The 27,355-nt window shown below is 37.3% G+C and overlaps 3 protein-coding genes across 4 annotated transcripts; 2 read left to right on the forward strand and 1 right to left on the reverse strand.

The window, feature by feature from the left end:
• The first annotated feature begins 579 nt into the window (after nt 1-579).
• Nucleotides 580-1,839, forward strand: LOC126801273 (extradiol ring-cleavage dioxygenase-like). The gene is made up of 2 exons (XM_050528782.1): nt 580-819; nt 1,028-1,839. Exons 1-2 carry the CDS (start codon nt 580-582, stop codon nt 1,601-1,603), a joined length of 816 nt encoding a protein of 271 aa, XP_050384739.1. The 3' UTR covers nt 1,604-1,839.
• A 6,301-nt stretch (nt 1,840-8,140) lies between these two features.
• On the forward strand, nt 8,141-12,128 carry LOC126801264 (E3 ubiquitin-protein ligase At1g63170). 2 transcript variants are annotated; one of them, XM_050528769.1, is made up of 5 exons: nt 8,141-8,300; nt 9,171-10,047; nt 10,541-10,666; nt 10,741-11,026; nt 11,700-12,128. In XM_050528769.1, the coding sequence occupies exons 2-5, from the start codon at nt 9,380-9,382 to the stop codon at nt 11,883-11,885; spliced, it is 1,266 nt and encodes a 421-aa protein (XP_050384726.1). In that variant the 5' UTR covers nt 8,141-8,300; nt 9,171-9,379; the 3' UTR covers nt 11,886-12,128. The 2 variants fall into 2 exon arrangements, with proteins under 2 accessions (XP_050384726.1, XP_050384728.1); XM_050528771.1 differs by lacking the exon at nt 8,141-8,300 and adding an exon at nt 8,405-8,700.
• A 990-nt stretch (nt 12,129-13,118) lies between these two features.
• On the reverse strand, nt 13,119-25,579 carry LOC126801256 (N-terminal acetyltransferase A complex auxiliary subunit NAA15). The gene is made up of 26 exons (XM_050528753.1): nt 25,347-25,579; nt 24,016-24,094; nt 23,583-23,665; nt 23,350-23,499; nt 22,245-22,360; nt 21,785-21,890; nt 20,832-20,903; nt 20,603-20,718; nt 20,173-20,305; nt 19,438-19,515; nt 19,247-19,300; nt 19,051-19,121; nt 18,533-18,587; nt 18,330-18,425; nt 17,547-17,675; nt 16,549-16,631; nt 16,238-16,468; nt 15,700-15,832; nt 15,509-15,613; nt 15,214-15,345; nt 14,907-14,963; nt 14,713-14,810; nt 14,569-14,627; nt 14,367-14,478; nt 14,158-14,261; nt 13,119-13,798 (listed from the first exon to the last, which is right to left on the reverse strand). The coding sequence occupies exons 1-26, from the start codon at nt 25,395-25,397 to the stop codon at nt 13,608-13,610; spliced, it is 2,694 nt and encodes an 897-aa protein (XP_050384710.1). The 5' UTR covers nt 25,398-25,579; the 3' UTR covers nt 13,119-13,607.
• Between the last annotated feature and the right edge of the window lie 1,776 nt (nt 25,580-27,355).

The following is a 27,355-nucleotide window of genomic DNA, read 5'->3' on the forward strand; positions in this document are numbered from 1 at the left end:
TCCTTGCAGTCGACAAGAATATTAACACAACCCAAGTGGCCACCAACTTTTCAGAGATGTTATGGTTCAATATTTCGATTCAATTATTTTTTTAAAAAAAAAATTTTTGGTACATCTGGGTTATACCCTTTACAATGCATTTTTTTTAGTGTTTGACGCCCTCCGTAGATAGGTTAATTCTCCTAATGCATAGTGTTGCATCCACAAAGTTTCGAATTTGAAACTTTGTTTAACCCACAACAGCCCGTTACTACTACTATATGTATCCGCTGGTAATATTTCGATTCAATTATTGAGGAAGCACTTCACACACCAAACAAATTAAGTTAACTCTTTGTCTATTTTTCTTAATATGGCAGCAACAAATTAAAAGCCTTGTTACCATGCCAGTATATAGCTTGTCGGTCCATATGTTGAACGTCAACAACAGAAATAGTAACATGAGTTCCTCATTGATCCATAAATAAATTAATAAATTAAAATAAAGTATTATATGCTGAAGTTGATAGTACTCTCTTTGTTCTGTAACTGTGTAATGTGTATATATAGAGGCTTAAAGCCCATTCACTCTCCAAGAAGATGGGTAAGGAAGTATTTGATACATTCTTTGTGATTCACGGAGCACCTTTAGTGCTGATCGACGACACACTACCCGCCAGAACTTTCTTGAAGTCGTGGAGAGAGAAGATCTTACCGGAGAAGCCCAAATATGTTCTCGTGATTTCCGGTCACTGGGAGACGAACGAGCCCTCCATCAATGTCGTCGACCGCCATGAAACAATCCATGATTTCGAAGACTTCCCACCCGAGATGTATGAGGTACATAGTTACATACATCAACTCTGATCTCCATAATTATATATATATATATATATATTTGGATCGTGAGTCGTGACAAATACTAAATATATACTACATGCTGATTGATATTGGCTTGATCTAAATCTCCATGATAATTTTTTAAAAATAGATCACGGTGCATTACATCTCATAGTAATAATATTATGAATTCTGTTTTCACCTCCAGCTCCAGTACCCTGCTCCGGGCTCTCAAGAGTTGGCCAGCAAGGTGAACGATGTTCTCGTGGCCGCCGGGTACAAGCCTCTCCACGTTGACACCAAGCGCGGCCTCGACCACGGAGCTTGGGTTCCACTCATGCAGATGTACCCGGAAGCCGACGTGCCGGTGTGCCAGCTCTCCATCCAGTCCCACGAGAACGGAACCTATCACTTCAACTTGGGCAAGGCTCTTGCTCCTCTCAGGGAGCAAGGAGTCCTCATCATCGGCACCGGAAGTGTCACCCACAACATGGAGTCCCTCATCGTCAACAACGTCGGCGGCACCGTGGCACCATGGGCACTCGAGTTCGACAACTATATTAAGGACGCGCTGCTCAACGGAAGGTACGATGAGGTGAACCAGGCTTTGGAGAAACATCCACACGCCAAAATGGCTCACCCGGATGGACCGGTGCACTTTTATCCCCTTCTGGCGGCCATTGGAGCCGCCGGAGGAGAAAAGGCCAAGGCGGAGCTCATTCATCACAGCTTTAGCCGGCATACCATCTCCTATGCCAACTACCGGTTTAGGTCAACTGAGTGATAAGGTTTTCATTTGTTGAGTGCCTGATTGATCCATGCGTTGTGCGTGATTACGCTATCTGTTAACGGATGCGTGTTAATCACTTCATTATCATTATCATTATCGTTATCGTTGTTCATCGTGGAGAGTACTCGTTAATTTAGTTGTTTTGGGTATGTAAGGTGTGAGCTGGTGCCATTTTGTGTAATAATATTTTTGGTGCTCCCAGATGTCTGTGAGGGAAGTGCATTCACTTATGCGTCAATAAGAGTTCAGCAATAAAATATTCCTCATTGTGTATTAAACCTTATAATAATTTCTGGGACACCTAAAAAACAATGGTTAGTCTGTGGTACATCGCTGCATACTATACAGCAGGGGATGAACGGCTGACAGGGGCTGATGTACAACAGCGTATGATAGTGATGTGATGTATGTTGTACAACAGTGTATGATAGATTTTCCCAAAAACAATTGCTTCTTTTTCGGTCTATTGTAAAGATAGTTGTTTACTTGTTTTCGTATGATATTATCTCCTTCTTCTTTTCCCGTATTTGTTGATGGTAGAATATGCTACACGCACAGAGCTCTCATGAGTCAGTAATGAGTCATGATCACGATTGAAGAAAGTTACAGAAATGGAATATGGAAGTAGACCGCTCTTTATTCCTAATGGAAAAATTAATTCTAAAACGCAACCGGCAATACGTAAGATGCTCGACCAATCGAAAAACACAAAACAAAAAAGATGCTCCATCTCTCTACTAAATCCGTATTCATATGATGCATGTATTAATTTAACGCACGAGTTATTGTGTAAAGACAAAAATAGCAAGATTTTGATAAAATTACCTGTTTTAATTTATTTTGTGAAGACTAATCCGTTTTAATTTTTTTAAGACATAATATTTTTGTGTAATTGTGTTTTATACAAAAAATATTTTAGACAACACTTTTTACTAATTTTCTTAATTGTTGACTTTATATAGTAATATAAATAGATAAGCCGTATCAGTATCTTCCTTTTATATAGGAAGAGGATTCTGTACACCTCAGAATGCAAGCACCGGCCTTTAAAATAATACTAAATATCCAAATAGATTGATTTAACCAACGAACTTTCTGGGCACTTACGCCCAGATTGACGTTGTTAGCATAACTGAAACCTAAAATAAAGCTAGTCAACACAGTATAAATATTTGGATGGATACATTTTCAATCTGGCCTACAATTAGAGATCGTCGATATTGAGTGGCTGAGCTACGATTGGATTAGATTTTGGAGATAAGGGGGGAGGTGGGTTCGAATTTGGGTGCGGGTTCAAGAGGAGGGAGGAGGAGAGGTTGTGATTGCTCGATGGAGCTTTCTTCTCGGGTCGGGTAGAAGGGGCGGTTATTGAAGGAGGAGAGGACTTTGAGTGAGAGATTGATGATGGGGGATGATTCAGATTGGGGTAAGGTCTTGTTGCTTTTCCAGCGGATGCAGATCTTGTTTGGGTGGATGGGAGACTAACAGAGTTTGAAAGCAAGTCAGGTGCTAAGGCACGTGCTGCTGGTTGTGCTTCACCGCTGGAGCGTTGAATAGGCTCCTTTTTTTATATATTTATTATATCTTTACTACTATAAAGTCTGCATTCTTTAACTAATAACAAATTACAAACTTCCAAAAATATTATTTCACATCTCATATTGTGATACAAACAAATATAGATTTTATAGTCAAAACATAAATATTTTCGAAAAATCACATCTTCACAATAATAACCGCTAATTTTTCTACATCCCTACGGGTGTGGGCAGTTTCTAGTTGTATCTATAGGGACTTGTAACTTCCTAGTATTATGCTGCAAGATAGATAAGGGGAAACCAAGAAGAATTCAGGGTTCGAACTCATTACAATCAAACTAGCTTCTATCACTCAAGATCTCCGGCCAATATCCATCAGCTAGCTTTTCGTACATATAGATTAGAACCTTGTATTGAATGAATTGAATCATATATTGGTGTTCGATCAGATCCTTGTAAAATTAGCATCAAGCTCTTTTGATCAATTGTCACTCGAAATAGTCACACATGGTTTATGATTTGTGTTCTCAGCGGATCTGCTACTTTCCACAGAATATATTTCAGCTGCCAGAAAAGGAAAAAACAAACAAACAAATAAAAGCTTCTTGATGAGGACATCCACCAACTCAGAAGTCCAATCAATATCATTCATCTATTTCTTTCATATAATTATTGGAAATAGAGGGATCGATATGGAACCCCAAGAAGGCTAGGGCTAAATTGGATCTGAAATTTTTACTGCGATAGCTTCGGTCACGTTTTGGTTTCCATTTGCTCTTCCCCCTCTAAATGACAGATCCATCTTCAAGCTAGATGAAGCAGGTGGGCATGATTGAACTCTATATCTCATTACCAGTGAATCGGAGTGTCCTAATGTTCTCTAGTTCTTGTTCTTTTCGTATTTTCACGAATCACTAAATAATATACAATTTTCATAAACTAAAGAGTTCAAGCACGCAGTGGATCGGAAAAATCTGGCTAGACTTCCTTTAATTTGGTCCTACAAAAAAGAGACTGAACATCAATGATCAATGATTGATATATATATATATATATATATATATATATATATATATATATATATATATAATAACCCTTCCAAATTCATTTTTTTGGTCTTTTAAAAAGATAACTTATTAACCAACTTTTCGACTAAATTTCAACATCTCCACCGTTCAACTTCTAGGGTATAATGTGTAAATCACCCTTGTAAAATTTAAGCCAAAATGGTGATTATTAAAATATCAAACTTGGCGAAAGAATGGACGCACTAAATCTGTCAAATCTGAACCATTTATGCGTAGAAGTTTAAATCACAGTTTTGAATGACTTAAACACCTCCATTTTGGCTGAAAATTTACAGATATGATATACACATTATACCCCAAATGGTGAATGGTGGAGATGCTGAAATGTGATCAAAAAGTTGGTAAGTGACTTATTAGACCCCAAAAAGGAATCTTTTAGTCGAATGGCTATATATATATATATATATATATATAAGCTGCTCAATAGAAAAGTGACATCTATACTGATCGCACCAATTCGAGTGCAGGAATAGAACCAGTCAGCCTGCTAGAAAATTTTCATTTAGTGGTTGTATTCATTTACAGCACTAGGATAGCTGCATATACATATATATATGCTTGTACCGTGCCAAACTGGCATTGATAAAGGTATGACTCCACGATCTTGCAATAGCCAAAGGATTGTATGGTGCCAATAATTCAATCACACAGAAGATTTTGGATACCTCTATCTGTAATATATAATCATGTATGACTCGTACTGAAGGTCTGAAACCACGCATAATGCGACTCTTGTGATTTAGTTTCTTGTCTAGAGTAGATCCCAGATTTGTGTAATATTTGGAAACCAGCAATCTTTTGGGTCCCAAATATTAACTAGCTCGAGCTATATAGTATTACCATTGTGATCAACAATTCAGCACCACTTCTCTTCTTTCATTACGCGCGCGTGTGTATATACGTAGATGTAGTTCAAGATGCTTTACAAAACGAAATTCACCACCGCCGGAGGCTAAAACCGGTAAGGGCATCGGTGATAGACGGATAGTACTCCACAGAAGAACTCGTTTCTGTTTGGTTAAACTCGCAGCAGTATCTCAGCGCTAATTAGTGTGCTAATTAAGTTTTTCTTTTTTGCCGTTTCTGTGTTTCTTTTCTTTTCTTGGGTTTTTAAAATTAAGTTATTTTATTTTCAACCATTAAATTTATATTAAATAATGGTTGAACATGAATTTCACGGTCAGCTACTGATCGTGTGAACGAGACTGTTAGCTAATCAATCACGTTCACACGGTCAGTAGCTGACTGTGGAATTCATGCTCAACCACCGTTGAATGTAAATCTAAGTGTGGGGAGAATCTTTTTAAAATTGGGTTATTTTGTTTTTAACTATTAGATTTACATTCAATAATGGGATGACATAAATTTCATGGTTAGTTACTGACCGTGTGAACGAGACTGCATTATGCGTGCATACATGACATATTACATGTATGAATGATATGATTCTTGATGTCGTGCATGTTAAATGATTGGATCCGAGATTTTTGTGTTTTCGACGATGTGTGTGATGATCGAACTGGAATCTTGTTCAACTAGTCGATCTCTACCCATCAATAAAACATCGACATAATATTCGCGCGGTGCGTGCCTAATATTTTGTTTCTAATTACGCGCATAGTCACAAACAACGAGATCACGACAATTACCAACAGTGGCGGAACCTCTTGGAGGTCAGAGGGGTGCATGGCCCCTCCGGCGAAAAAAATTTCCCCCTTAATTAGCTGCTAATATCATAATTAAATGATATATTTAGTGTAAATTGCCCATCCGGTATAATTAATGGTACATTTAGTGTATATTGGCTCATTCGAAATTTTTTCTCAGGTTCCGCCACTAATTATCAACTATAAACCAATTCAAGCCCCATATACGTCATTTCCGTAGGAAACAAAATTGAAGCTAGCAGGTTTATGAAGAAATTTCAAGTTAGGTTTACGTAGTCTAGTCGGTAGAGTCGAAGAGTGGTAGGTAGACATATATATGATAGCCTGATAGGTTCTTGGACTAATTAATCATATACAGTAAACCTGACCTGGATGTATATGATGAAACTAATTGATCAAATATTAGTATAATTTAATTGTGGTTAAATTAATTAATTAATTAATTAAGCATGCAGATACATGCATATTCTGGAATCTGGATCGTGATCTATTTTTGACATGATAATTCGATTATTAAAAAATACACCCAAATGATGCGGGACTTGCGATTTCATCATGTTCTCCATCAAATGATAATTAAACAGAGAAATTAAATTAATTCCGTGTGATGGTTGATGGTTCTATCAATTCTGATGATAAAACTGCTAATGCTTTAGCTTTAGGGTAGTATAATGTATTTTATACGGAAGCTTTTGCTTTATGAACTGGTTGAAGTGTTGCACTTATTCACAATGTGTTACAATTAGAAGTGGAAAAGATTCAGAAATTCTAAGTGGCAAGAAACTTAATTATAAATTATCCGAGAACAGTGTAAATTCCTAAATAGATAAGAGTCGTCGACCACCGTGGCGGCGATTTGGAACCTATAATCGGGGATGGTTTTCCTTCATTCTCCAATTCATTTTCGGATTTCAATGGTGGGATTTTGGTGGCTCTTAACCATGGATCCGACTGGGACTGGTTGGAAGGGCGGTTGCTAGTCTAGGGTTTCTTGGCGGTGGCGTTGGTGTCGGGGTGGTCTGCTACAATGCATTTGGCGTGACAACCTCTCTGGGTGACCAAATCACCATTGTGGGTTGGGCTCTGTCAATTTTGGACCCTTGGGATGTTAGAATTTTTCATTTTTGTCTTTTATTCTCTTTATTTCATTGAGGCGGGTGGCCGGTGGCAGTATTCTTGGATCTTCTCTTGATTTTGCTATTGAAGGAATATGACGCCGAGGGGTGTTCGATTTATTTGTGCCCCTTGATTTTCACGGATGTAAATAAAACTGCGTGGATATGTTTCAAGATTGGAAAAGGTTAAATAGGTAATAGTTTTTTGACAGCCTCTATGGGGTAGCTATAATGTATGGGTTTGCTAAATTATAAAGGAGTTGTCATATGACCCATATCTTAAAAAAAAACTTAAAAAAATTCTTATAGATTGTATTAATAACAAAATTAGAGTTTCTTGGAGAATTGCCTCTTTGGTGGATGATATTCATGCTTTGGCCTGACACTTCAAGAAAGATAAATTTTAAGCAAGTTTGGAGGAAAACTAGTAAAGATTGGTCATCTATTGAGACAGACAGTTGGTTGAGTGTTGTTCATAGTCAGACTTCTATAACCCGTTTAGTACGTTGATCTTATATATATAGGTGTGCTAGAGAGGTTTTCGAACAACTTCAATCTGTTTTGGCTAAACTAGCAACCGACCACCGATTTTATATGGGATAGGCTGAATATTTCGGTTTAAGCTTATCTTGGTCACCGAAACTTATGTATACGAGCTTGGCCGGTACATGCATTTTTATTGTTTGAAAAGCGGTCAGTTCAACCTATATTACCATATATTAATTCAGTTTCTGTCTTATTGTCACCATTTTCCAATCCGCTTGGTTTCGGTCCGGTCGCTGAACAATAAACTTAATTCGGTTCTATGGTTATTTGTTCATGGCTTCATGCCAACTCTAGTAATTTTTTATCTTTCTTCGAAGAAATGAGAAATGGTATAGACGGTTGATTTGAGCTCCATCTTGGTTCATTTTGACTCGCAAGTCGAAACACGAAAGCGCACTCGGTTACACACACTCGCACTAGCTTTGTTCCAAAGCTCCAACCAAACCAAGTGAAGATCAACCATCCAAATTTAGCCAACCCACCCTCTTGATTCCATCCCCCACAATAATGTCTCCGTCACTGCTCACAGCTCAAGTCTCATCACTTCGTTTTCTGTCTCTCTTTTTTTCCCTTCCTGTGGGGTCTGAGATCGCAACGTTTACTCTGCCTCTCCATGATGGCTTTGCTGACGTTTTGTTTCTTTTGTCCCCGGAAAACCGAAGACCTATAGAAAGATAGGAGCTTTAACCTGACAGCCGAATACTCAGAGTCCATCTTTGTATATCTACCTGAATCTGGTAATATTTTCTGTCTCCTTTTTTTTTATGATCATCATTTTGGGTTTTGGGCTTTAATTTATGTTTAATGTTGTTGTTATCTGTTGCTTAATCTAAATTAATTGTTTGTGGGTTTTGACTTCTGTCATGGAGTTGATATCATTTCTTGAATTTGATTGGCAGTACTTGGGAAAGTTTGTATCTTGAGTGTTGATTTTTGAGTGGGTTGTGTGGATGTTAGGTTTCTGAGACATGGGATTCTGGTGTAGAACTGGGCCTAGTTTGCTTTTACACTAAGCGGGTCTTTTAGTTTTGAGGGTATTGTGCATTGGATTGTGTTGAACTACTGGTTTCTGGATTAGCATTTAGTGAAAACGCAATGCATATCCGAACAATGTGTGATCACCCTTAACGCACTCAGGTAGTCAGAATGTGTGAACTTGTCTTCCCTTAAGAACTATTCTCCTGAGGTTTTAGTGATATCGGATGATTATGTTGCAGTTTTGCCTTTGATTTGTCTGGTTTTAGCTCTTGTTAGAATATGTTTTTTTGTTCATTGTTGGTCTCCATTTTCATCCATGCTTTCAAGAGATAGTTCTGTTCCAACGGGCATGTAACTGCCTCACTGTCGTCCTGTTTTTGGAGAGTGATCGTGTAATGTTTGAGTGTGCTATTTTTACAAGCCATGCGGATACCACTGTCGTTTAATGTGATAGAGATGATCTTTTTGATAGGATGGTATTGTTCATATTAGTACCTGCTTGCCTGCTTTTTCTTATTCACAGTTTCAATTATACATCTAGTACTGCTTGATACAGGTTCAAAGAAATGGTACCATAATTTTTTTTAAAGGGAGTTAAAGGACTAATGCCAACTCTAATTGTCTTACAGCTTACAACTGAAATATTAGAAATTCGTCAAAGAATTGAGTTTCAGATTGTCGATATGGTACAAGCTGCATGCATGCCTATGGAAATATCAGGCGTGCTTTTTATCTGTTAAGAAAGAGAAGGGGATTTGTGGATAGAGTGCAGAAATACATAAAGCAAATTTTAACCACTCTATGCATTTTTCCCCTCCAATTTTGTTGGTGGACTTAAATGGATGTTCCCTCTCCAGACCCGTGTAGCAACTCTCAAAGTGACCAATATCCTTTGCTACTAGAGCAGATGGAAAGCCCTAACAGTCATATGCATGTAATTGATGTAGCAAGGAATGATGATACCTCATCAAGTTCATCTAATGATGATTCACTTGCTAGAATGGAGTTGCCTCAACATGAAGATAGACTCTCACGTATTACACATGCCCCCACTTATCAGGCTGCTTCTTCAAACAGATCAACTTCTAGGAGTTCATCGTTTATGAGGCGGAGTGATGTGTATAGTAGCCACAGAAGAAGCCCGTTGAATTCAGGATTATGGATTTCTGTTGAGCTTCTTGTCACCATAAGTCAGATAATAGCATCTATTGTTGTTTTGTCACTGTCGAAAAATGAAAATCCGCAAGCCCCTTTGTTTGCCTGGATTGTGGGCTACGCGTCTGGCTGTGTTGCAACACTACCCATTCTTTACTGGAGGTTCCGTAATCGCTACGGGGGTGCTGAGCTAGAATCCACCCAATCACATCAAATCTCTTCTGAACGCAATGCTCCTGAACCATTGTCCTTTACTGCTATTTCAATTACTCCAGCTTCACACGAGGAAACCAATCGCACGTCAGAAAGCGTCGTGAGAGATCCTCAAGTGGCAGGACCGTTAAGTGCGAGGTTTTTCTTTTTCCTTTTACATTTTATATCATATATTATCAAGTAGGATGTCTTCCATTGGAATAATTGATACTTTCATCTGCTAGAATTCCTGGCGAGCATGCTTTAGAACTACATACATATAATCACATATACATACATCATACATGTGTTTTCACTGATAACTACATGCATTGTTCATATAATTTCAAATATATGTATATTGTGTCAAGGCTCTTCTAAGGATTATGTATCATGTCTCTGTGCGTTTGTTTTCCTTTGTAATCTTTTTCTATTACTTGTATACCTTCTCTGGAATATAATATGATGATGAGCATATTATCATTAGTAGTATATGATTAGTGTTCATAAAGAAATAAGAAAAGCTTTGTTGAGCTAGAATCCACCCAATCACATCTTTTATTGTTTTTTCGTATTTTTGATTCTTAATGGTCCATACAATTTAGATAACATATGTAGATTGTGTCATTAACTCAAGAAGTTATTGTTGCAGACTTAATGGGTTGGTCGATCATTTTAAGATGGCGTTAGATTGCTTCTTTGCTGTCTGGTTTGTTGTGGGAAATATTTGGATATTTGGAGGTCACTCTTCTCCCTCTGATGCTCCTAGATTGTATAGGTACCTCTTATTGACAATGTGTTTAACATTCACTGGGTTATTGGCTCATCTAAAGATTCCTGGGTTTGTTGTAGATTATGCATAGTTTTCCTCACCTTTAGCTGTATCGGATATGCCATGCCATTCATACTCTGTGCAACAATTTGTTGCTGTCTACCATGCATCATTTCTGTCCTGGGATTCCGAGAGGGCCTTTCTCAGACTAGAGGAGCCACTGCAGAGTCAATCAGTGCTCTGCCGACCTACAAATTTAAGCTAAAGAGAAATGAGATGAATAATGATCAGGAGGGCAACACCTCTGGTGAAGGACTCTTGGCTGTCGGCACAGAGAAGGAGCGTGCAATATCAGAAGAAGATGCGGTGAGTTTGTCAGGTGTCTTCTGGGATTTTTTTTTCTCTGTCCTTTTCTTTTTTGCAAATAGTGCCATCTGAGTTCACGATCCTTGAAATGAATCAAAGCTTGATCCAGTTTGGATCTCCAGTCAACTTTCTATATCAATTCAGGAAATCTAGCTAAACATTTGAAAATTCATGCTTCTGCAATCCTGCTTACCTTCACTGATAAAAGTTTATTTCTGTTGAATATGACTACAATTTTACACTAATAACATCCTTTTCTATCGTGAGACTTGCTGAATTTCTGAATAACTATCGAGAGTCATTCATTGGTTTCAGGATATTAACTATGAAATAAATCATGGTTGATTTCTATAATAAAAAGATTTTGTATTTTTCTCTCCAGACATTAGCAAAAATATATGTAATAATATTATTGTTTTACTAATGATTTGGTTACATAGACTAGAAGTTTATATTAATTTTTATTAAACCTTAAATCTTTTGCTCACTACGGGAGACTAGTTTAGCATTTCACAGATCTTCTGTTTAGTCTTATTATTCTTTCTGAATCAACTACTTCAGTGCTATTATACATTAAATAAATTATCTTGATGGGCAAAAGTAGGAGTGGTCATAAGACCAAGAGGTTCTTATGTTATTGTTTAATTTTTGTGCTTTCTTCTTCACTATGCAGGTTTGTAGTATTTGCCTTGCAAATTATTCAGACAATGATGATCTAAGAGAATTGACATGTTTACATGTTTTTCATGTGGAGTGTGTTGACAAATGGTTGAAAATCAATGCCTCGTGTCCCCTCTGTAAGTCAGAGGTTGGAGAGAGCAGCGGTACCACTCTAGACGGAGACTCGAGCCAGCAATAGGATGTGCTTATCTGATTGCCATGTATATGCAAGGACAGAAAATGACAGAATAGAGGAAATGTTGAGACTATCTCAGGTTCAGTTATAGAGGAAATGTGCTTCAGCTTATCTGTAAATATTGCCTGTGGTGAGTATGGTGAGTTCCCCCTGCCCTGTTGGACAATCAGAGAGCTTGGGTTCAGCAGAAAAATGATATAAGTTATACGTATATCCCTTCATCGAAATGATAAATAGTTATGCAAATTTGAACCCAATTCCATTTCCATTTTAGTTTCAATCAGTTTGCCTTGCAGGAGTAATTCAGTAAATGATCTTAAGTGGTTGTAAACAGCTCTCATACTATTTTATTAGCCAAAAGCGAGAAGGACGATGATATATTCAGTACTCAGTAGTAATGGGTTACAATTACATGATACATATAGTCCAACTAGCAAAAACCCTTTTGGTAACGTCTATGAGAAGACGGAAAAGTCACCAAGGTACAGGGGAACTTCAGGCAAGTAAAAAAGCCACCGTCCCAGCATGGAGACGACCAAGCAATGAACAGTAAATCTTCCTGTTCGCATTGACCAAAAAAAAAGCTTCCTGTTCGCAGGCTCTTGTGGCCGAAACCACCAGTCCAATGGTCATCAGTACCTACCGACAACAACAATCCAACCCCAGTGAACCTTGATTCATTCAGGAACTTCACTTGCCGTGGGGAGCTTGTGTAATTGGTAAGCAACTAAGCACGAGAGTTGAGACCGCTTTGGGGGCAAAAGTGGCATAATGAACCCCCATCCATTATGCTGTTCCTCATCCATTGGAGAGATGTTGGTGCTATTGGTTCAGCTTCAGTCGCTGCGTACTTGGTCATGTATATGATCAACCTTTCCTGAGTTCCCCTCTCAAAAAAAAAAAGAGCCCCTCCCCTGAGCAATCGTCTTTGTTATGCTTGACGGGGCCAGTAAGCTTAGCAAATAGCGACCATTCGTTGCTATTGATGTCTAGGAGAATGTCAAGAGTACTCTGAGCTAGCTTGAATGATCCGGCTGATAGTCTTACATGTTAAAACGAGGTGCAACCTGCCATTAGTAGATTGGAAAATAATACCAAAAAAATGTACTGGTGAGGTCAAGCTTTTGTTGGACCATTGTTATTCATAAACTTGGTACTGCAGCGCAAAACTGAACTGAGATAATTGCCCAACATCATACAATTACCATCCACAATTTAAATGCGCGATTTTCAGAACTAGATTTTGGAAACTCAATTCATAGCAAAAAAATTCAAATATTTGGTGCTTATACATAATCGAAGTTTGATGAAATGGGAAGAGGATACAACAACTCCGGTTTTCTATTCTGACCGGATCTAGATAGAGTACTAAAATGAAATTCTGGAGCTCCTCGCTCAAATAACTCAAAAGTTTGGGAGCAGACATCCCAAGAAGAAGCCTCATCTAAAGATCAATACAAAAAATGTGATCAAATATAAAACCTAAACAAAAAATAAATTCTAGAAGCACAACAATAGTAGATTATACACATTTTCAGATTAAAGTTTGGGAAGTATTAACTTCTTGCAAGCATTCTATCAACTTCGCACAAAACCCCAGTTTTCTCTGAACGAGGTGCAACCTACTCTGCTCTTGGACATGTTTCTGACATGGAGCTTGGTTTCGTGATTCACCAATCACATGGTGAACTTGCATTTCCCTCTAATTAACGTTTTCACTCACCTTCATGATTCGATTTTGATGTCTTTAAATGCCTCCAAATTTCCATTTACTGCAATGGGGCCTGCATTATGTCCAGGGTCTGCAAGGTTCGCACTACCATTCTGGTTGTAAGCTGAATCAGGTACTGCAGAACTGCAACTGCCTTCAAAGTATGTTGAGTAAGGGAAGTACTCAGCGCACCGCTTTTTCCATCCTACAAAGAAAAGAGTTATTAGAGGAACCCCATATATTGAATCAGAAGAACTGTTCGTGACCTTTCACATTATAAGAAAGTGCTCTCAGATACATGTGAACTAATGGAAAACAAGATTCATCCACACAGGGAAAATATGGAGACAAATAATTATGGTAACAAATACTTTTGACAAATGAGGTTGGAGCTATACATCTGATGCCCAATACTTTCAGGTTTAAGCAGAAACACAACTTTACATACAGAACAAGTATAGGGTAAAATAAGTTCACCCAAGCAATTATATATGCAGGTTCTACCAGTCTTATGCTAAACTGTTTACAAAAGAAACAGAAGTATCTTCTAGTTGTGGTACTTACTCAAAGCAGCATCATCATCAACAAGGAACGTCTCAAGGAGCTTGTGTACAGTAATGCAATCCTTGATTTTCCACTCTCTGACTGGTCCAAGGGCTCCATTGGTACTGTGATATAAAATGAAAAGGATTCCGAGAATAATCAATCTTAAAGATCCCAAAAATTATAACTTTCATAAAATAAATATACGTAATGGAACAGGGCATTATTACTTGGGAACCATATTATTGTTAGAGTCTTCAATCAATGCAATAGACTCAGATTTCCTGCCAGGTTCCAAACAATACAGAGCTTCTGCAACTGCAGCTCTGTGCATCAAGGAATCTGCATTGAAAACAAAAAACAAATAAATTATTGGCAAAAACAAAGACGTGGTTGTTTATGTTCCATTTTCAATGACAACCTTAAAGTCACCTTGATGATTCTTTAAGAAATTCATGTTTGCCTCCACCAATGAATTTCCCTGCAATTGACTATAAACCAATAGAAACAAATGTTTAGCATCAAAATGGGGCCAAGTGGGCAGAGATAGAGAGGGAGGGAACAAAGTAAACATACCTGATAAGTGGGCGCTCTGCTCCCAATACACTCCAAATCAGTGTCTCGGTATCCGATGTAGGAGCAGGCATCGAGTCCACTTTATGGAAGAACTTAATCTGCCCATATTGAGGTCAAGAATAAAAGCCACTGGGTATCAGAGCAGAAGCCCCCACATATAAACATAGACCAACAACCAAACAGGCATAACTTACCAAGGAGCGATGTGAATCAGGGTGTTCCGCATTCAATCTAAGTAGCTGCTTCAGAGCCTAGAATTGAAAAAAACAAAGAAACAAGAAATAAATTAACAAATATAAGGATCTTGTGAATTGCTCAACTGACATAAATTTTTGTTGTTGGATCCAGACAATTGTATTTTTATTGTAATAGATGGAGAAGTAACAAATTACTTTCTTCCCATTTGTTACGTCTATTGGTTTAATATGTTAGTTAAATGAATTTTAAAATGAGAAAAAAAATTGATCAGACATCTCTGTCAACAGTCAAATATAACAGTACCTGGAAGGCTAGCAAAATTTTCTGCTTTCTCATATTTACTTCAAAAGAAAGCAAGTGTGTCTCTACAGTCTCGGGTGAATTCTTTTGAAGCAACTTCAAGTACTTTGTAGCTTCTGACATGGGATCATTGACCTGATTAATTATGTAACAGTGTAAGCGGCATTCTTATTATTTAATAGAGGCCAAAAGGTACTTTTATGAACACTAAACTACTGGGATTTAGATTTTTTTACAAGATGTGGAAAAAAGATACATTTATACACATTATACTAGGGCGTAAGAGAAAATTAAGAACCTGCAACAACTTCTCCCCATGAGGATCTGGATCTACAGGCTTTACAGGTCTTTTTCCAGACTTTGATACAGTAACATTAGATTCTTCAGTTTTACCCTCTGCCTCCTGACAAAAAGCAATATTTTAGTAAATAAGAAAATAGGAACAAAACAGAAACTCACACCACAAGCTACAAATACAAGATATTATACTTTCTTCGCTCGTGCTTCTGCCTTCCTCTGTTTTTGCCTCAGTTTCTTTTTCTGAGAAGGCATCAATTTTGACATATCGTCATCTTCTTCAGATGTTGATTTTACAGGAGTATCATACAACTTTAAATAGCATCTGCATGTTATATTGAATCGTAAGTACCCTGAGATGAGAGTAAAAAACATAGCACATGTTCAACTGCACATGAAAGATCCACACTAAAAAACTAGGCGGCCCTAATTGGACCTCTAATTATTTACGACACATAACAATCAACTTTTATCTAATGAAAATTCCAGGCAAATGCAACAATGTGACAGCAAGAAATAGAAACATAAATACAACACCTAAAAACATTCACTTCCATATGAAGTGATAAAATGAGCACTCTGAAACAGGAACCCACTTTCAAAGCCAACAACAGAGAAGTTCATAGTTCATCTAACCTGATGCTCCCAGATTGCAAAGCATGTAACATGACATCAAGGAAGACAGAAAAAAAAATGGAAATTTTTTTTGTAAAAAACGAATATGCTTCACCTGATTGCCCCAGCTGCTGCTTTGTGAAAATATGCATGTGAATGCAACCGATCTTGGAATTTAAGCATTTCCACATAGGCACGCAGAGTCATTTTCCTCAAGCAATAAGAATGAAAGTCAAACTGGTCTTCTGTGATATCAGCATAGTGTTTCTCCACACCTAAAAATTTTTTCAGAGCTCGTCCAAGATCACCTTGCCGGAAATAACTTTCACCAGAAGCAAGCTCATACCTTAAGAAAAACAATAAACATACATAAGTATCCTCCACCAGGATGACAATGAAAGTACAGTAGTACAAGATGATACGAACCACATGCACTGCATATCATGAAGGTTGTTGTGCTGATCACCATCTTTCGTGAACAATACAGCAGTTTTCTCTGCCAAAGGAACCTTCAAAAAAGCACGCAAAACAAATCAGCTCCAAAGAATTTATAGAGGGTATGAAACAGCAGCTAGAAATTATGTGATTATGTAATTGTATCACTTTTATAATATATGGGGTTTGAATCAGAGAAAAGAGTTATTAGAGTAACCCCATATATTGAATCAGAAGAACTGTTCGTGACCTTTCACCATCTTTTATAGAAACTAGGCAAGTTGCCTGCGCGTTGCTGCAGGTGTATTGGCAGTGAGGTAAATAATAGGGGAAACAGAGGTCCTTTTTCCAGGCTGCTGTGAACAGCACACCAAACCGGTCCAGTGGCAGAACGGTAAATTATACGGACCGGGAAACTAAATGAACAGTACCGGCCTGAGGCCGCTTTATATATAGGAAATTACTGAACTATGTGGCAGTTTTTTTTTTAATTCTTTCCAAGTGTGCCATTGCTTAACGTGACTTAATTAGACCAACCCCTTGTTCATCCATTTTGTACAATTTTATTTTCTTTCATTTTTCAGAAAACAATCTATATATCGAGACAAAACTGGAATATATACATGTTGTGAACAAAAGTTCACAAATAAAAAATTTTGCAAGTGGAAAGTATATAACACGGGCGAACTTGGAAAAAAAACTATTCCGCTGCTGCCTTCCATGTCTACAAGATGGAAGACAGGCTTACAGTCCTACAAGCTGCTGAAACAGAAGACCAGAAAAAGGACCAACAAGCACTTTAAACACATCCATCCTCATCTCATATGCTATACAAATATCAGATTATTTCTCTCCAGGAGTAATACCCAAATCACAAACAAACTCTGCAATCTTTTCTTCGTATTAAGAACCCTATGTCTATAATTGAAAATAATTAATAATAACAATAAAAGAATTGATACTTAGGATAAAGAACAGGAGATGTGAACCTGATCAGCCTGCAGCATGCGCTTAACACATTCACTGTTTATGTACCGATCTGCAAGATCCAAACATCTAGCTTCATCTGCCAATGCTGCAGCAGCAGCCAAATCACCAGCATGCTTCAAAAATCGGCTCTGGAAAAAAAAAACATGAGAATAATTTTTGGACAAAAGAAAGATACCAACAATACAAAATCACATGCTTGTATCAGTAACAGTTTCTCGATTCACTGTAAGAATTAGATTATGCTGTGAAAACCATTTACCATTAGGTTATAATTTATACAGCTATAAGGCAATGATGTACAGAGATAAACAACAACAGTAAAATGGATCAACCTACAGAAATAAAAGTGAATTAACTTAAGATTTTCCATGCGGTCTTGACACACGTGGCTAAACAATATAAAGGAAGAAAAGGTTTGTATGATATATTTAAAATAAAAAATAAAAAAATCATGTAGCAGAAAATGGTAATTTAACATTCCAAATTGCATTAAAATAATGCAACATACATTTAGTCTTAGATTACAACCCAGAGTTAATAGGTTCTAACAAATCTAAATGTTTTCTGGCACCATTGTTACGATTTATTTGATCACTTGAACAAAAAGTACCAATTGTTACTTCATACTTTTCAGTAGATACATACATGACTTATTAACCAATCTAATCTCAAGGCCAATTTCAATCCCATTGTCAAATACCACTGGATACATATAAATAAAAGCAAGATTCAGGTAAAATTGGAAGATAAAATAACAGCAAAAAAATAAGTAGATAGCCGACCTTGGCAGAGTATAAATCAATCACAGTTGGAGTATGCTCTATGGCCTCATCTATTTTAGACAAAGCCATGTCAGATTGACCTCGTCTATCATAATGCTGCATCAACATAGAATCTATAAGCATATCCGAATTCAGAGACGCACAAACAGTAAGTTTGCAAGAAATTAGAAAAATAAAAGCATTAACAAAGGGAAGACAGTTACCTGAGCCAACAGAAACAATGCCCACAAAAGTGTCGAAGGGGGCTCCTTTTCTACCCTGCACTCAATGAAATCAACATAACATTAATATGAATTTTTCAAATCATCAAACGCTAGTATATTAAAGATTAACACATTCTACAGAAACAATTGCAATCAGTTGTAAAGCCAACAGCCAATCTAAACAAATTTGTTCAACATTATTTTCCAAAAATCAAATCCAAGGAATATCGCTATCTTATATTGATATATATTTGTAAAGTATTTAGAAAGAGTAGACATTGCGGAACTCCACTTTTGCACTCCAATATCAATGTTGAGTGCCAAAATCAGTATCATAAACTGGAAAAGAAACATTTATGTGATTATGTAATTGTATGACTTTTAAGAAATGCATTTCTCTTTCAGAACAAAAAAAAAAGGCACTCTACACTGTTTTGTATAGCAAGCATCATTGGCATAAAGAAATTAAGAAATCTTTAGAAGAAAACTTAAAACATAATTATTATGATCATATATACCTCCCAGGATATGCACCAGTCACCCGTACTGAATGCTCCAACTCAAGGATAAGTTGTTCAAGAATGTCTGCCTGGATAACAATAGCATAGTTAAAAATACAAACCAAGAGTTGATGAGCACGGCAAAATACCATTCTATTTCACAATAACAAAAAATTAAACTATATCAAAAGATTAATAAGGATGTAAAGCTAACCTTTCCAGGGTGATCGTACAGAGGAGAAAGATCAGAGAATAATGAAGGAACTCCCTGAAACATCAAAGAGCATTGTCAACATAGATAACTAGAAAGGTTCTTAACTGTATTATTTTGTAAGATATCAAGTGGGAACCTTACTGAATATAGGTAGGCAAATAAGTACTGTGTGAAAAGTAATGGATACATACCTTAGTAAGGAGAGGCCTGATATAGTTATTTGCTGCTTCTCGGAACTTTTCACCTTGTAGAAAATCAAGTGGGATCCTCTGAAAAATAAATTGGGAAGGCAAAAGTAAGCTTTTCTGAGTTGTATAAAGAGAAATTATCATACATTTTATATTCATAAGAAAAATATTTTCGCTATACTGAAAGTATTGTCCGACAGAAAACTTTGGAGTAGGAACTTTCACATATTTACTGTTCTGAAGTTTTGGAGTTCAATTTCTGATCAAAGTGTTATTTCCGTTCCATGTAGATTAACTTTCCTTTTGTGTCTTTATACAGAACAGAGAAAGTGTGAGATGCCCTCTAAGACAGGTCAATGAGCAGCCCTGAAGCTATTTATTTCCTAACCATAAATATTACCCATCATATCTAAAGTACCAAGGGGTAAAAACGCAACGTTTTGCTACTAAGAGGAAACATGTATATAAAAACCAGATACAATTTACGGGATTGTTCAGATAGTAGATAGTATTATTTTCTATCAATTTATTTTGAAAACATACTCCCCCCTTTCTTTTATCAATTAAACAAAAAGCTAAAGCGAACAAGTCTCAAAAGAAAGCATCATTTTGAGCAACAGAATAAGATGCTCAACTGATAAACTGGACAGCTGACAAACTAGATAGATCTAATTAAATTCACACAAAGGGAAAAAGAGAGAAATTTATATGCATATATAAAGAGAGGGAACTTGTTACCTTAACAGCGGAAGACCAGCTGTATTTCTGCGCCAGTGATTTGTACAAGTCATCTAACCTTTCTATTTCATCAGGTGAATGCTGGGAATTTTCTGCATTCAGCCCAAGGCATTTTTGTAGGCCTTGATAATATCTGAACATTTAAAATACTACATTAACACCACCATTAACCACAGCAAGGAGATGTGCACATGCATTTGCAAATAAGAGCCAAACAGAGAAACCATCAGCAAGAACGGAATCATTCATGTTTTCTCATTTTATAGCACTTGTGTGGGTAAACATATCAATTAATTTTCCCCAGAACTGACGATAATTTTTTTAGCTTTTAATGTAACATATAACAATGATAACAATATTAGGGGCTGGATTTGACATCTCTTCAAACCTTTTATCAAATGCAAGAATAGATACTGAAGACTGGTTGTACCTATAATTGTCAGGATTCATGGAAAGCAATACCCTATACAGTTCAGCACCCTCTTCTAGCCGACCAAGCTTCACCAAAAGAGCAACCTCTTGTTCTTTATAGTCCAATTTATCGACCTAGAAAGCATAAAAAAAAATACACATATATATAAGAACTAGAAATTCGACATATTTAAAGCATAACATTAAGCATCACATGTTGAACAGCAGAATGAGTAAATCAAACTTACTATTTTTGACTCTTTCTTATGCAATTCCTGGAGAGCTCTTTCCATTAAGCTGCTTTCCTCTAGCAATGAAACCTGACAAATGGACACAAAACCAACAGGGAAAAATAAAATGAAGAACATAAAACGTCACTGTGCTTCCAACAAAAATTAGAAGATTTTGGACCATGTCAAGATAATGAAATCATGGATCATAGAAATATTAACAATTAAGGATGCTACTATCATGAACTAAAAACTTGCCAAAGTTTATATGATGTCAGGCAGTAACACTATTATGACAATGACAACAATGTCTCCAAGATTCTGTATGTAATGGTCGTTCAGAAAGCTTTACTTGAAAAAGAAAATCCAATGATACCAATCAAAAGGAAATCCAGGATAGCATATTTCAAGTGTTTTTTCCCAGTTAAATAACCCTAGGATTGAATCTCAATCTGGCAAAAACAGTCCCTAACTTTCAGTTAACTATTTTAACATGACATAGACAAAACTCCCTATGCGCTCATCATCTATATGTCGATGACCAAAATTAAACACCTCAGTAGAATTAATTTATATACCAATTTTGATATAATCAGCATAACTCTTTCTTTCTGAAGTTCAGAGGAAATAAGAATATCGCAAATAAATTCAACCAAGGGTACTCTTTTGCTTTTTTGGAACAATAAAACCCATCACAAGAACTCAGCATTATTGCAAATAAGAATATTGCACTAGATTCTGAGTAGTAACCTTTCTTAATGGAAAATCTAATCTCCATTTGTACAGAGATGGAGATAACACATTTGTTTAATGTACAGACAACCCCCCCTACCCCCAAAAAAAAACAAAAAAAAACACACACCCCAACAACCCATACGGATCCCAGAAAAATCACATATGGACTTGACATTCAAGAGTATACAGAGAATAGAGAAAAGTGAACTTTATATTAAAACCATTACTGAAAGTACCTTATATAAAAGCATTTCCCCATGCTCACAACGTTCATTATCCGGAGGATGATCATCTTCTAGTGTTCCTTCATATGCTTCCAGAATTTCAACAGCTTTTAAGGCACTATAGAATAACAAATAACTGATTAGACTCCTAGACTAAATCATTAAAATAACTAGCTTTGATCGGACTAAAAAACACTTTGTGTAACTTCAACACGTCAGCATAATAGCATCACTTACATACATGAAGTCTGAAAGTAATTTCAAATGCAGTACGAAGACATTCCAACTAGCTAGACTATATTTCAACTTGAACACATCATCCTAGTAACATCACATTTTACAAGCCTGAATTCGAAAACTGATGTAAAAGTAGTTTCAAGGCATTATAACTGGTGAGCCTCAAACCTTCACGCCTAAGATAAGCATTAGAATGGAAACAAACAGTATATGTAATATTAGAGCAAAATCATACTTTGAGTTTAAATGATGGGAAACTGCAAAGCCAATCCAATTCATGCGATGATTTGGTTTCAAGGTCAGGAGTTGCTGTCTTGTTTCAACAAATCCTGTCAAATCCCGCATTTGAGCCTGTACCATCATTGGTAAAATCCATCAGTTGCTAAATAAAAGCTAACAGAATACAGATAATAAGAAAAGCTAAACTTTCCAAAGGCTTGTAGGACTGGAAAAAAAAAGTACCACAACCATCATATCAGTAGCAAAAACAGCACGTGAAACCAGTGGAAATTACATATAAAGCAGCAAAACATCCTAGCAGACTTCAAACAAGCATGGTTTCAAAGCTCTAGTAAATCTGTGAGATAAAATCACTTAATTCAGGTGGAAAACTTGGGAGGAGTTATCAACACAACATCAGAAATTTTATTTTAACTCCATAATAGTGTCAGCCAGGAGACCGCATACTCATGGTCAACAACTCATGTTGACAATCAAAATACTTATATACCCATTGATTTCTTGCAGATTTAAGGAGAAGTAGTTAAGACACATTTCAAGGAACAATATACGAATAGTAGTTAAGACACACTCAAATGTATCAAATGATGACACTTTGATAGACATAGACTGACAGAATTTCGTGGACCACCAAGTGTTATAGCCTCACAGGACTCCGACAGGCTAACACGGCCGTCAACAAAAGCTACAAATATATCATTGTCATAAAACTTTCAAAAGAAGTGCTTTTTTCCAGCAAACCTTCATGATCACAAGCCATATAACATATAGGAGAAACCTCCGGCAAGCGTTACACACACACACATGGCCAAGAAAATGGTCATTAACTGTGAACCTCCCTCTAACAGTAGCCAAACAGATAAAATATTTTGAGACCAATGAGGTCTCTGATGACTCCAAAATTCAAACAACCATGAAAAATCATATACCAAGGTATATGTGGCAATTGATAGTCTGGAATATGCCATGTCAAGCATGAGTACGTTACCAAAGTCTTGTTTTCCTTGGTTCATAGAAGACTACGACTGCTTGAACGCTAATTGATAAAAAATACAACAAACTCGTACTTTTGTTATAAGGTAGTGGCATCCAGAGCATACCTGTAAGAGAGACAGATCTCGTAGTATTTCAATATTGTCTGGATCTATCTTTAAGGCATTTCTATAGCATTTAATTGCCTCCCTGTACTCTCTGTCAGATCGATAAAGCAGACCATACACATGCCAGCAAACATGACTTTTGAGATCATTCTGCGTGCAGAAAACAATGTATTTGAGCAACGGGTTCGGAACCAATACTATAACATCATAAAAGTCAGAAATATCATCCTAACCTTTAGTCCTATTCGGACAAGTTCATATGCTTCAGATTTACGGTCCATGCAATTCAGTGTTAACCCCTTCATTGATAAAGTTTCTGAAAATAGTAGCATGAGTCATAAAAATTAAGTCTTGCCATTTTTGGGGAAAAAATATATAAATATATTATTGACAGAAAATATCTTCATGTGAAAAAGCAGTTTACCATATAACGAAGTTTATAATAAATAAATTGAAAATTTAACAGAATCAAGTAACCACTCAAAGAACAACCAAACACAACATATCTGTTACCAACTCATGTATATTTAGCTCCAAAAATCATACCACAGATATATACAAGTGAAATGATGCAGAAAGGATCATGCCATAACACACAAAAAAATCAAAATCAGAAAATTTTATGGGCAGAATAAATAAGTACTAATTGTATTCGAGAAAGCATACCTCCATGGTCTGGGAACTTCTTCAATATGGCATCAGCTGCCTTCAGACCCTTCTTATACTGTTTAGTTTCATATGATTTCTGAAGTGGCATGAACAGAAAGAAAATTTCAATTAGTTCTAGAAAGATTACAGGTAATTATTTGTGCTATAAAAAATCATTAGACTGCAAATCTATGCATTTAAAAAATGTTAGTATAACACTCAACCAACACAACTTGGTAGGGAACTCATATGCATGTAGATAAGTCAACAGCTCATCAAAATTAATCTGTGCTTATGAATATGATACCTATTCCATCAATATACCACCCAATATAGTTCCATTAAACGCCAAACATATTTCCATCTTACAATTTCAAAATTGATTAAAAAGAACAAACAAAGCCAGAGGGTAAATATATGCAATGCAGTCATGGAAGTGCACTTGGTAGAGTTTGAATTAAGTACTTGCCAATCCACAAAAGTCGCCATTTTTCTTTTTCTTTTATACGAATAGATAACGAATTTCACTGGAACTCAAGAAAATCATAATACAACAGGGTAGACAAGGAGTCACATATATGGTAAAGCTACAATATAGCCTAGATAAAGTCGTAGACTATTGCTGCTTTTTTTTTAATTGTAAAGCATAGTACCTAAACTCCCCAATAACAAAAGCCAAAAGAGACGCCGATAACCTAATTTTCATCCAAAGTAAAACCCGGCTCTTAACTTTCAAAATTTCTTTTATTTCTTTCCATCCACACCACCCAAACAACACCTACCACCCCAAATAACCCTTGGCCTTTTTTTCACTTGTGAAAAGCAGAAGGTTAGTGGGGATTAGCAAAACCATCCTTCCTACCGAGCTCATCCGCATCACTCTCCAGCCTCCTAAGCTCTTTCCATGAAAACACGACAACTTCACAGGCACGAATACATGTCCAACACTCTCACCCTGCAACACTATACCACGCCAGACCACGACTGCACCTTCACAGGTCCATTATACATATATACACTTGGAAACCACACCCCTCGAATACTAAACACAGCCAAGTCAGTATTTCCTTATCATTTTCAATTCCCAATTTCACCTCCAAGTCTACTTCAACACTATAACCAATCAAGCAACAAAAGTTAAACCTAAACCAAGAAATCAACTAAAGCTTGGCCTATCAATCACAAACATCCAATCCATAGCAGGACAATAAATCTAGGGTTTTACTCATTCAACTTTTTTTATTATACGCAGTTTCTTTCTTAATCAGTTAGAGACTGTAATCGAGGTCGGGTTGTATTGACGACGAGTGAAGGAGAAAGAAAGAGAGGGAGGGAAATCGGAAGCTTACGACGATGAGCTTGAAGAGGTTGGCCTCTTTGGGAGGGAGTGAGGCGCCCATTACTGCAGAGCGAGAGAGAGGGCTCCCAAGTCGAAGAGGTCTCCGACTGCGTCAAAGAGCTCAGAGAGAGAGAGAGAGAGAGAGAGAGAGAGAGAAAGAGAGAGAGAGAGTAAGGAAAGTGGTGGCGTTTATCTGCTGCAACCCTACTGCGAGGGAGAAGCAGAGAAATAGAGAGAGAATATAATATGACCCTGTTTTGGATTTTCCTTTTTCTTTTTCTATTTACTTTCGGGTTTTATGCTTGGTAGAGTGGTGGTGAACTTGTATTTTTATTTTTAATTATGTTCCGGTAGAATTATTATTCTATTATTTTGTGTCTTAGCCTAATAGATTTTCTGTTAGTAAATATATTAGCATATTCATAGTAGATTAGAACTCTGAATTCTACGGGATTGATTTTGTAATGCCTATATATATAGGCCCCCATATCATTTAATAATACACAATTTTTCATCCTGAAACACGTTATCACGCACTTTGCCCTAAAACCCTGAACTTTTAGAGCCCTAGAATTTTTTTTGTCTTCTCCACCGCCGGCCGCCTTCGTTTCCAGCCTCCGGCATCTTCCTGTCGGCGCAACCCCTGCCCGTCGCTGCAACCCCCCTGCACACAGCCCCCGCAGCCCCGCAGCTCCGCAGGGTCTCCTCCGTATTCGCTCCGTAAAAACATTCTTTTGCCCCGCAAGTCCCCGCATCAAAGCATTCCAAATTGCTCTTCCCGCATATTCACGTAAGAAACGCGAACTTCACATGCAAAGTCTTCGCTCAAGAGAAGCCACTCCCGTCTTCTACAAACCTTCAAAGGTAAATTTTTCATAAACGTTCCCGATGTTGAACGTATAGATATATTATATCGGGCGCTATTAGCATTTTTCTTGTCTTCGGCCTTTCTTATAATGCCGATGAGACTATAGAGAGATAGGTATTCCCTTCTTGGTCGATGTTTTCTGTGTGACGGTCCTGGGGGAGTCACGATTTTTTTTAAGGGAAGATAATCGATTTTCGTGTGGTCGCCTGAGTGCACCGCTGTTTTGGGTGTGATCGTGAGTATCGCCGTCTGCATTGATTTTTCTTGTGACCATATACGTCACCCCTTCTAATTCCTATATACTTGAATCTAATCGATTTCGTATTCGTTTTTGTAGATGTCATGCCATCTCGACCGGAATTTGGCCTTCTTGATCTAGAAGAAAAGGAATATCACCGCTGGGTTTCCGACATGGAGCTCGCTTTCGAGAGCCGAGGGATCGAAGGCATGTTTGCCGACCCTCCTGCTGCTTTCCCACCCATGGCTAAGACTCAAACTCTCATCTTCATGAGACGTCACATCCATACAACTCTCAAGAGGCAATACTTGAACGTAAAAGATCCTAAAGAATTATGGGACAAACAACGTTTGTGGTACAACAACGTTCATGATAAGCTTTTCCCTAAATTGATCGTTAGATGGGATAACATCCGTCTATTGGACTATAAGAGAGTGGATGATTTCAATCAGGATATGCTATGCTTGCAATCCGATCTTGGAACCGTTGGTGTCATCAAGACCGACCTAGATCTTCTCAATAAGACATTGGACACGTTTCCAATCAACTATGAGGTTCAAGCTCATACGTATCGTACTCATGTAGAGGAAGGGAAGATCCGGTCTTTCGCCGACTTAATGGCGCTCTTGGCTAATAAGGAGAGACATTCTGAGATCCTCCTCAACAACAATAATAAACATGTTGGCACTAAAAAGATTTCTACACCACAGTCTAACTATAGGAAAGCTCATAAGCAAAAGAATCAATAAATGAACGCTTCATATCAGCACCAAAACAACAACTCTTGTGGTGGGAGGCAACAAGGCCGGTCTCGGCCTAGGTCCAATACTTGGACCCGTGATGGTGACGGCGCCGCACCCTCCGGGGGAGGCCGTCCCCATCCCAAATCTCAAGGAGGCCGTGCGCCTCCTCA

The sequence above is a fragment of the Argentina anserina genome, chromosome 6 (assembly GCF_933775445.1).
Source record: "Argentina anserina chromosome 6, drPotAnse1.1, whole genome shotgun sequence".
Taxonomy (NCBI): domain Eukaryota; kingdom Viridiplantae; phylum Streptophyta; class Magnoliopsida; order Rosales; family Rosaceae; genus Argentina; species Argentina anserina.

What these genes read in the sequence shown, in the direction of transcription:
- LOC126801273 (XM_050528782.1), top strand. Translation starts at nt 580, where the DNA reads ATGGGTAAGGAAGTATTTGATACATTCTTTGTGATTCACGGAGCACCT. An exon ending in TCCCACCCGAGATGTATGAG is followed by an intron (nt 820 to 1,027) that starts GTACATAGTTAC and finishes TTTCACCTCCAG; the next exon opens with CTCCAGTACCCTGCTCCGGG.
- LOC126801264 (XM_050528769.1), top strand. Translation starts at nt 9,380, where the DNA reads ATGGATGTTCCCTCTCCAGACCCGTGTAGCAACTCTCAAAGTGACCAA. An exon ending in GCAGGACCGTTAAGTGCGAG is followed by an intron (nt 10,048 to 10,540) that starts GTTTTTCTTTTT and finishes TTATTGTTGCAG; the next exon opens with ACTTAATGGGTTGGTCGATC. An exon ending in GATGCTCCTAGATTGTATAG is followed by an intron (nt 10,667 to 10,740) that starts GTACCTCTTATT and finishes GGTTTGTTGTAG; the next exon opens with ATTATGCATAGTTTTCCTCA.
- LOC126801256 (XM_050528753.1), bottom strand. Translation starts at nt 25,397, where the DNA reads ATGGGCGCCTCACTCCCTCCCAAAGAGGCCAACCTCTTCAAGCTCATC. An exon ending in ACTGGTGCATATCCTGGGAG is followed by an intron (nt 18,588 to 19,050) that starts GTATATATGATC and finishes CATTGAGTGCAG; the next exon opens with GGTAGAAAAGGAGCCCCCTT. An exon ending in ATGGGGAGAAGTTGTTGCAG is followed by an intron (nt 15,346 to 15,508) that starts GTTCTTAATTTT and finishes ATAATTAATCAG; the next exon opens with GTCAATGATCCCATGTCAGA.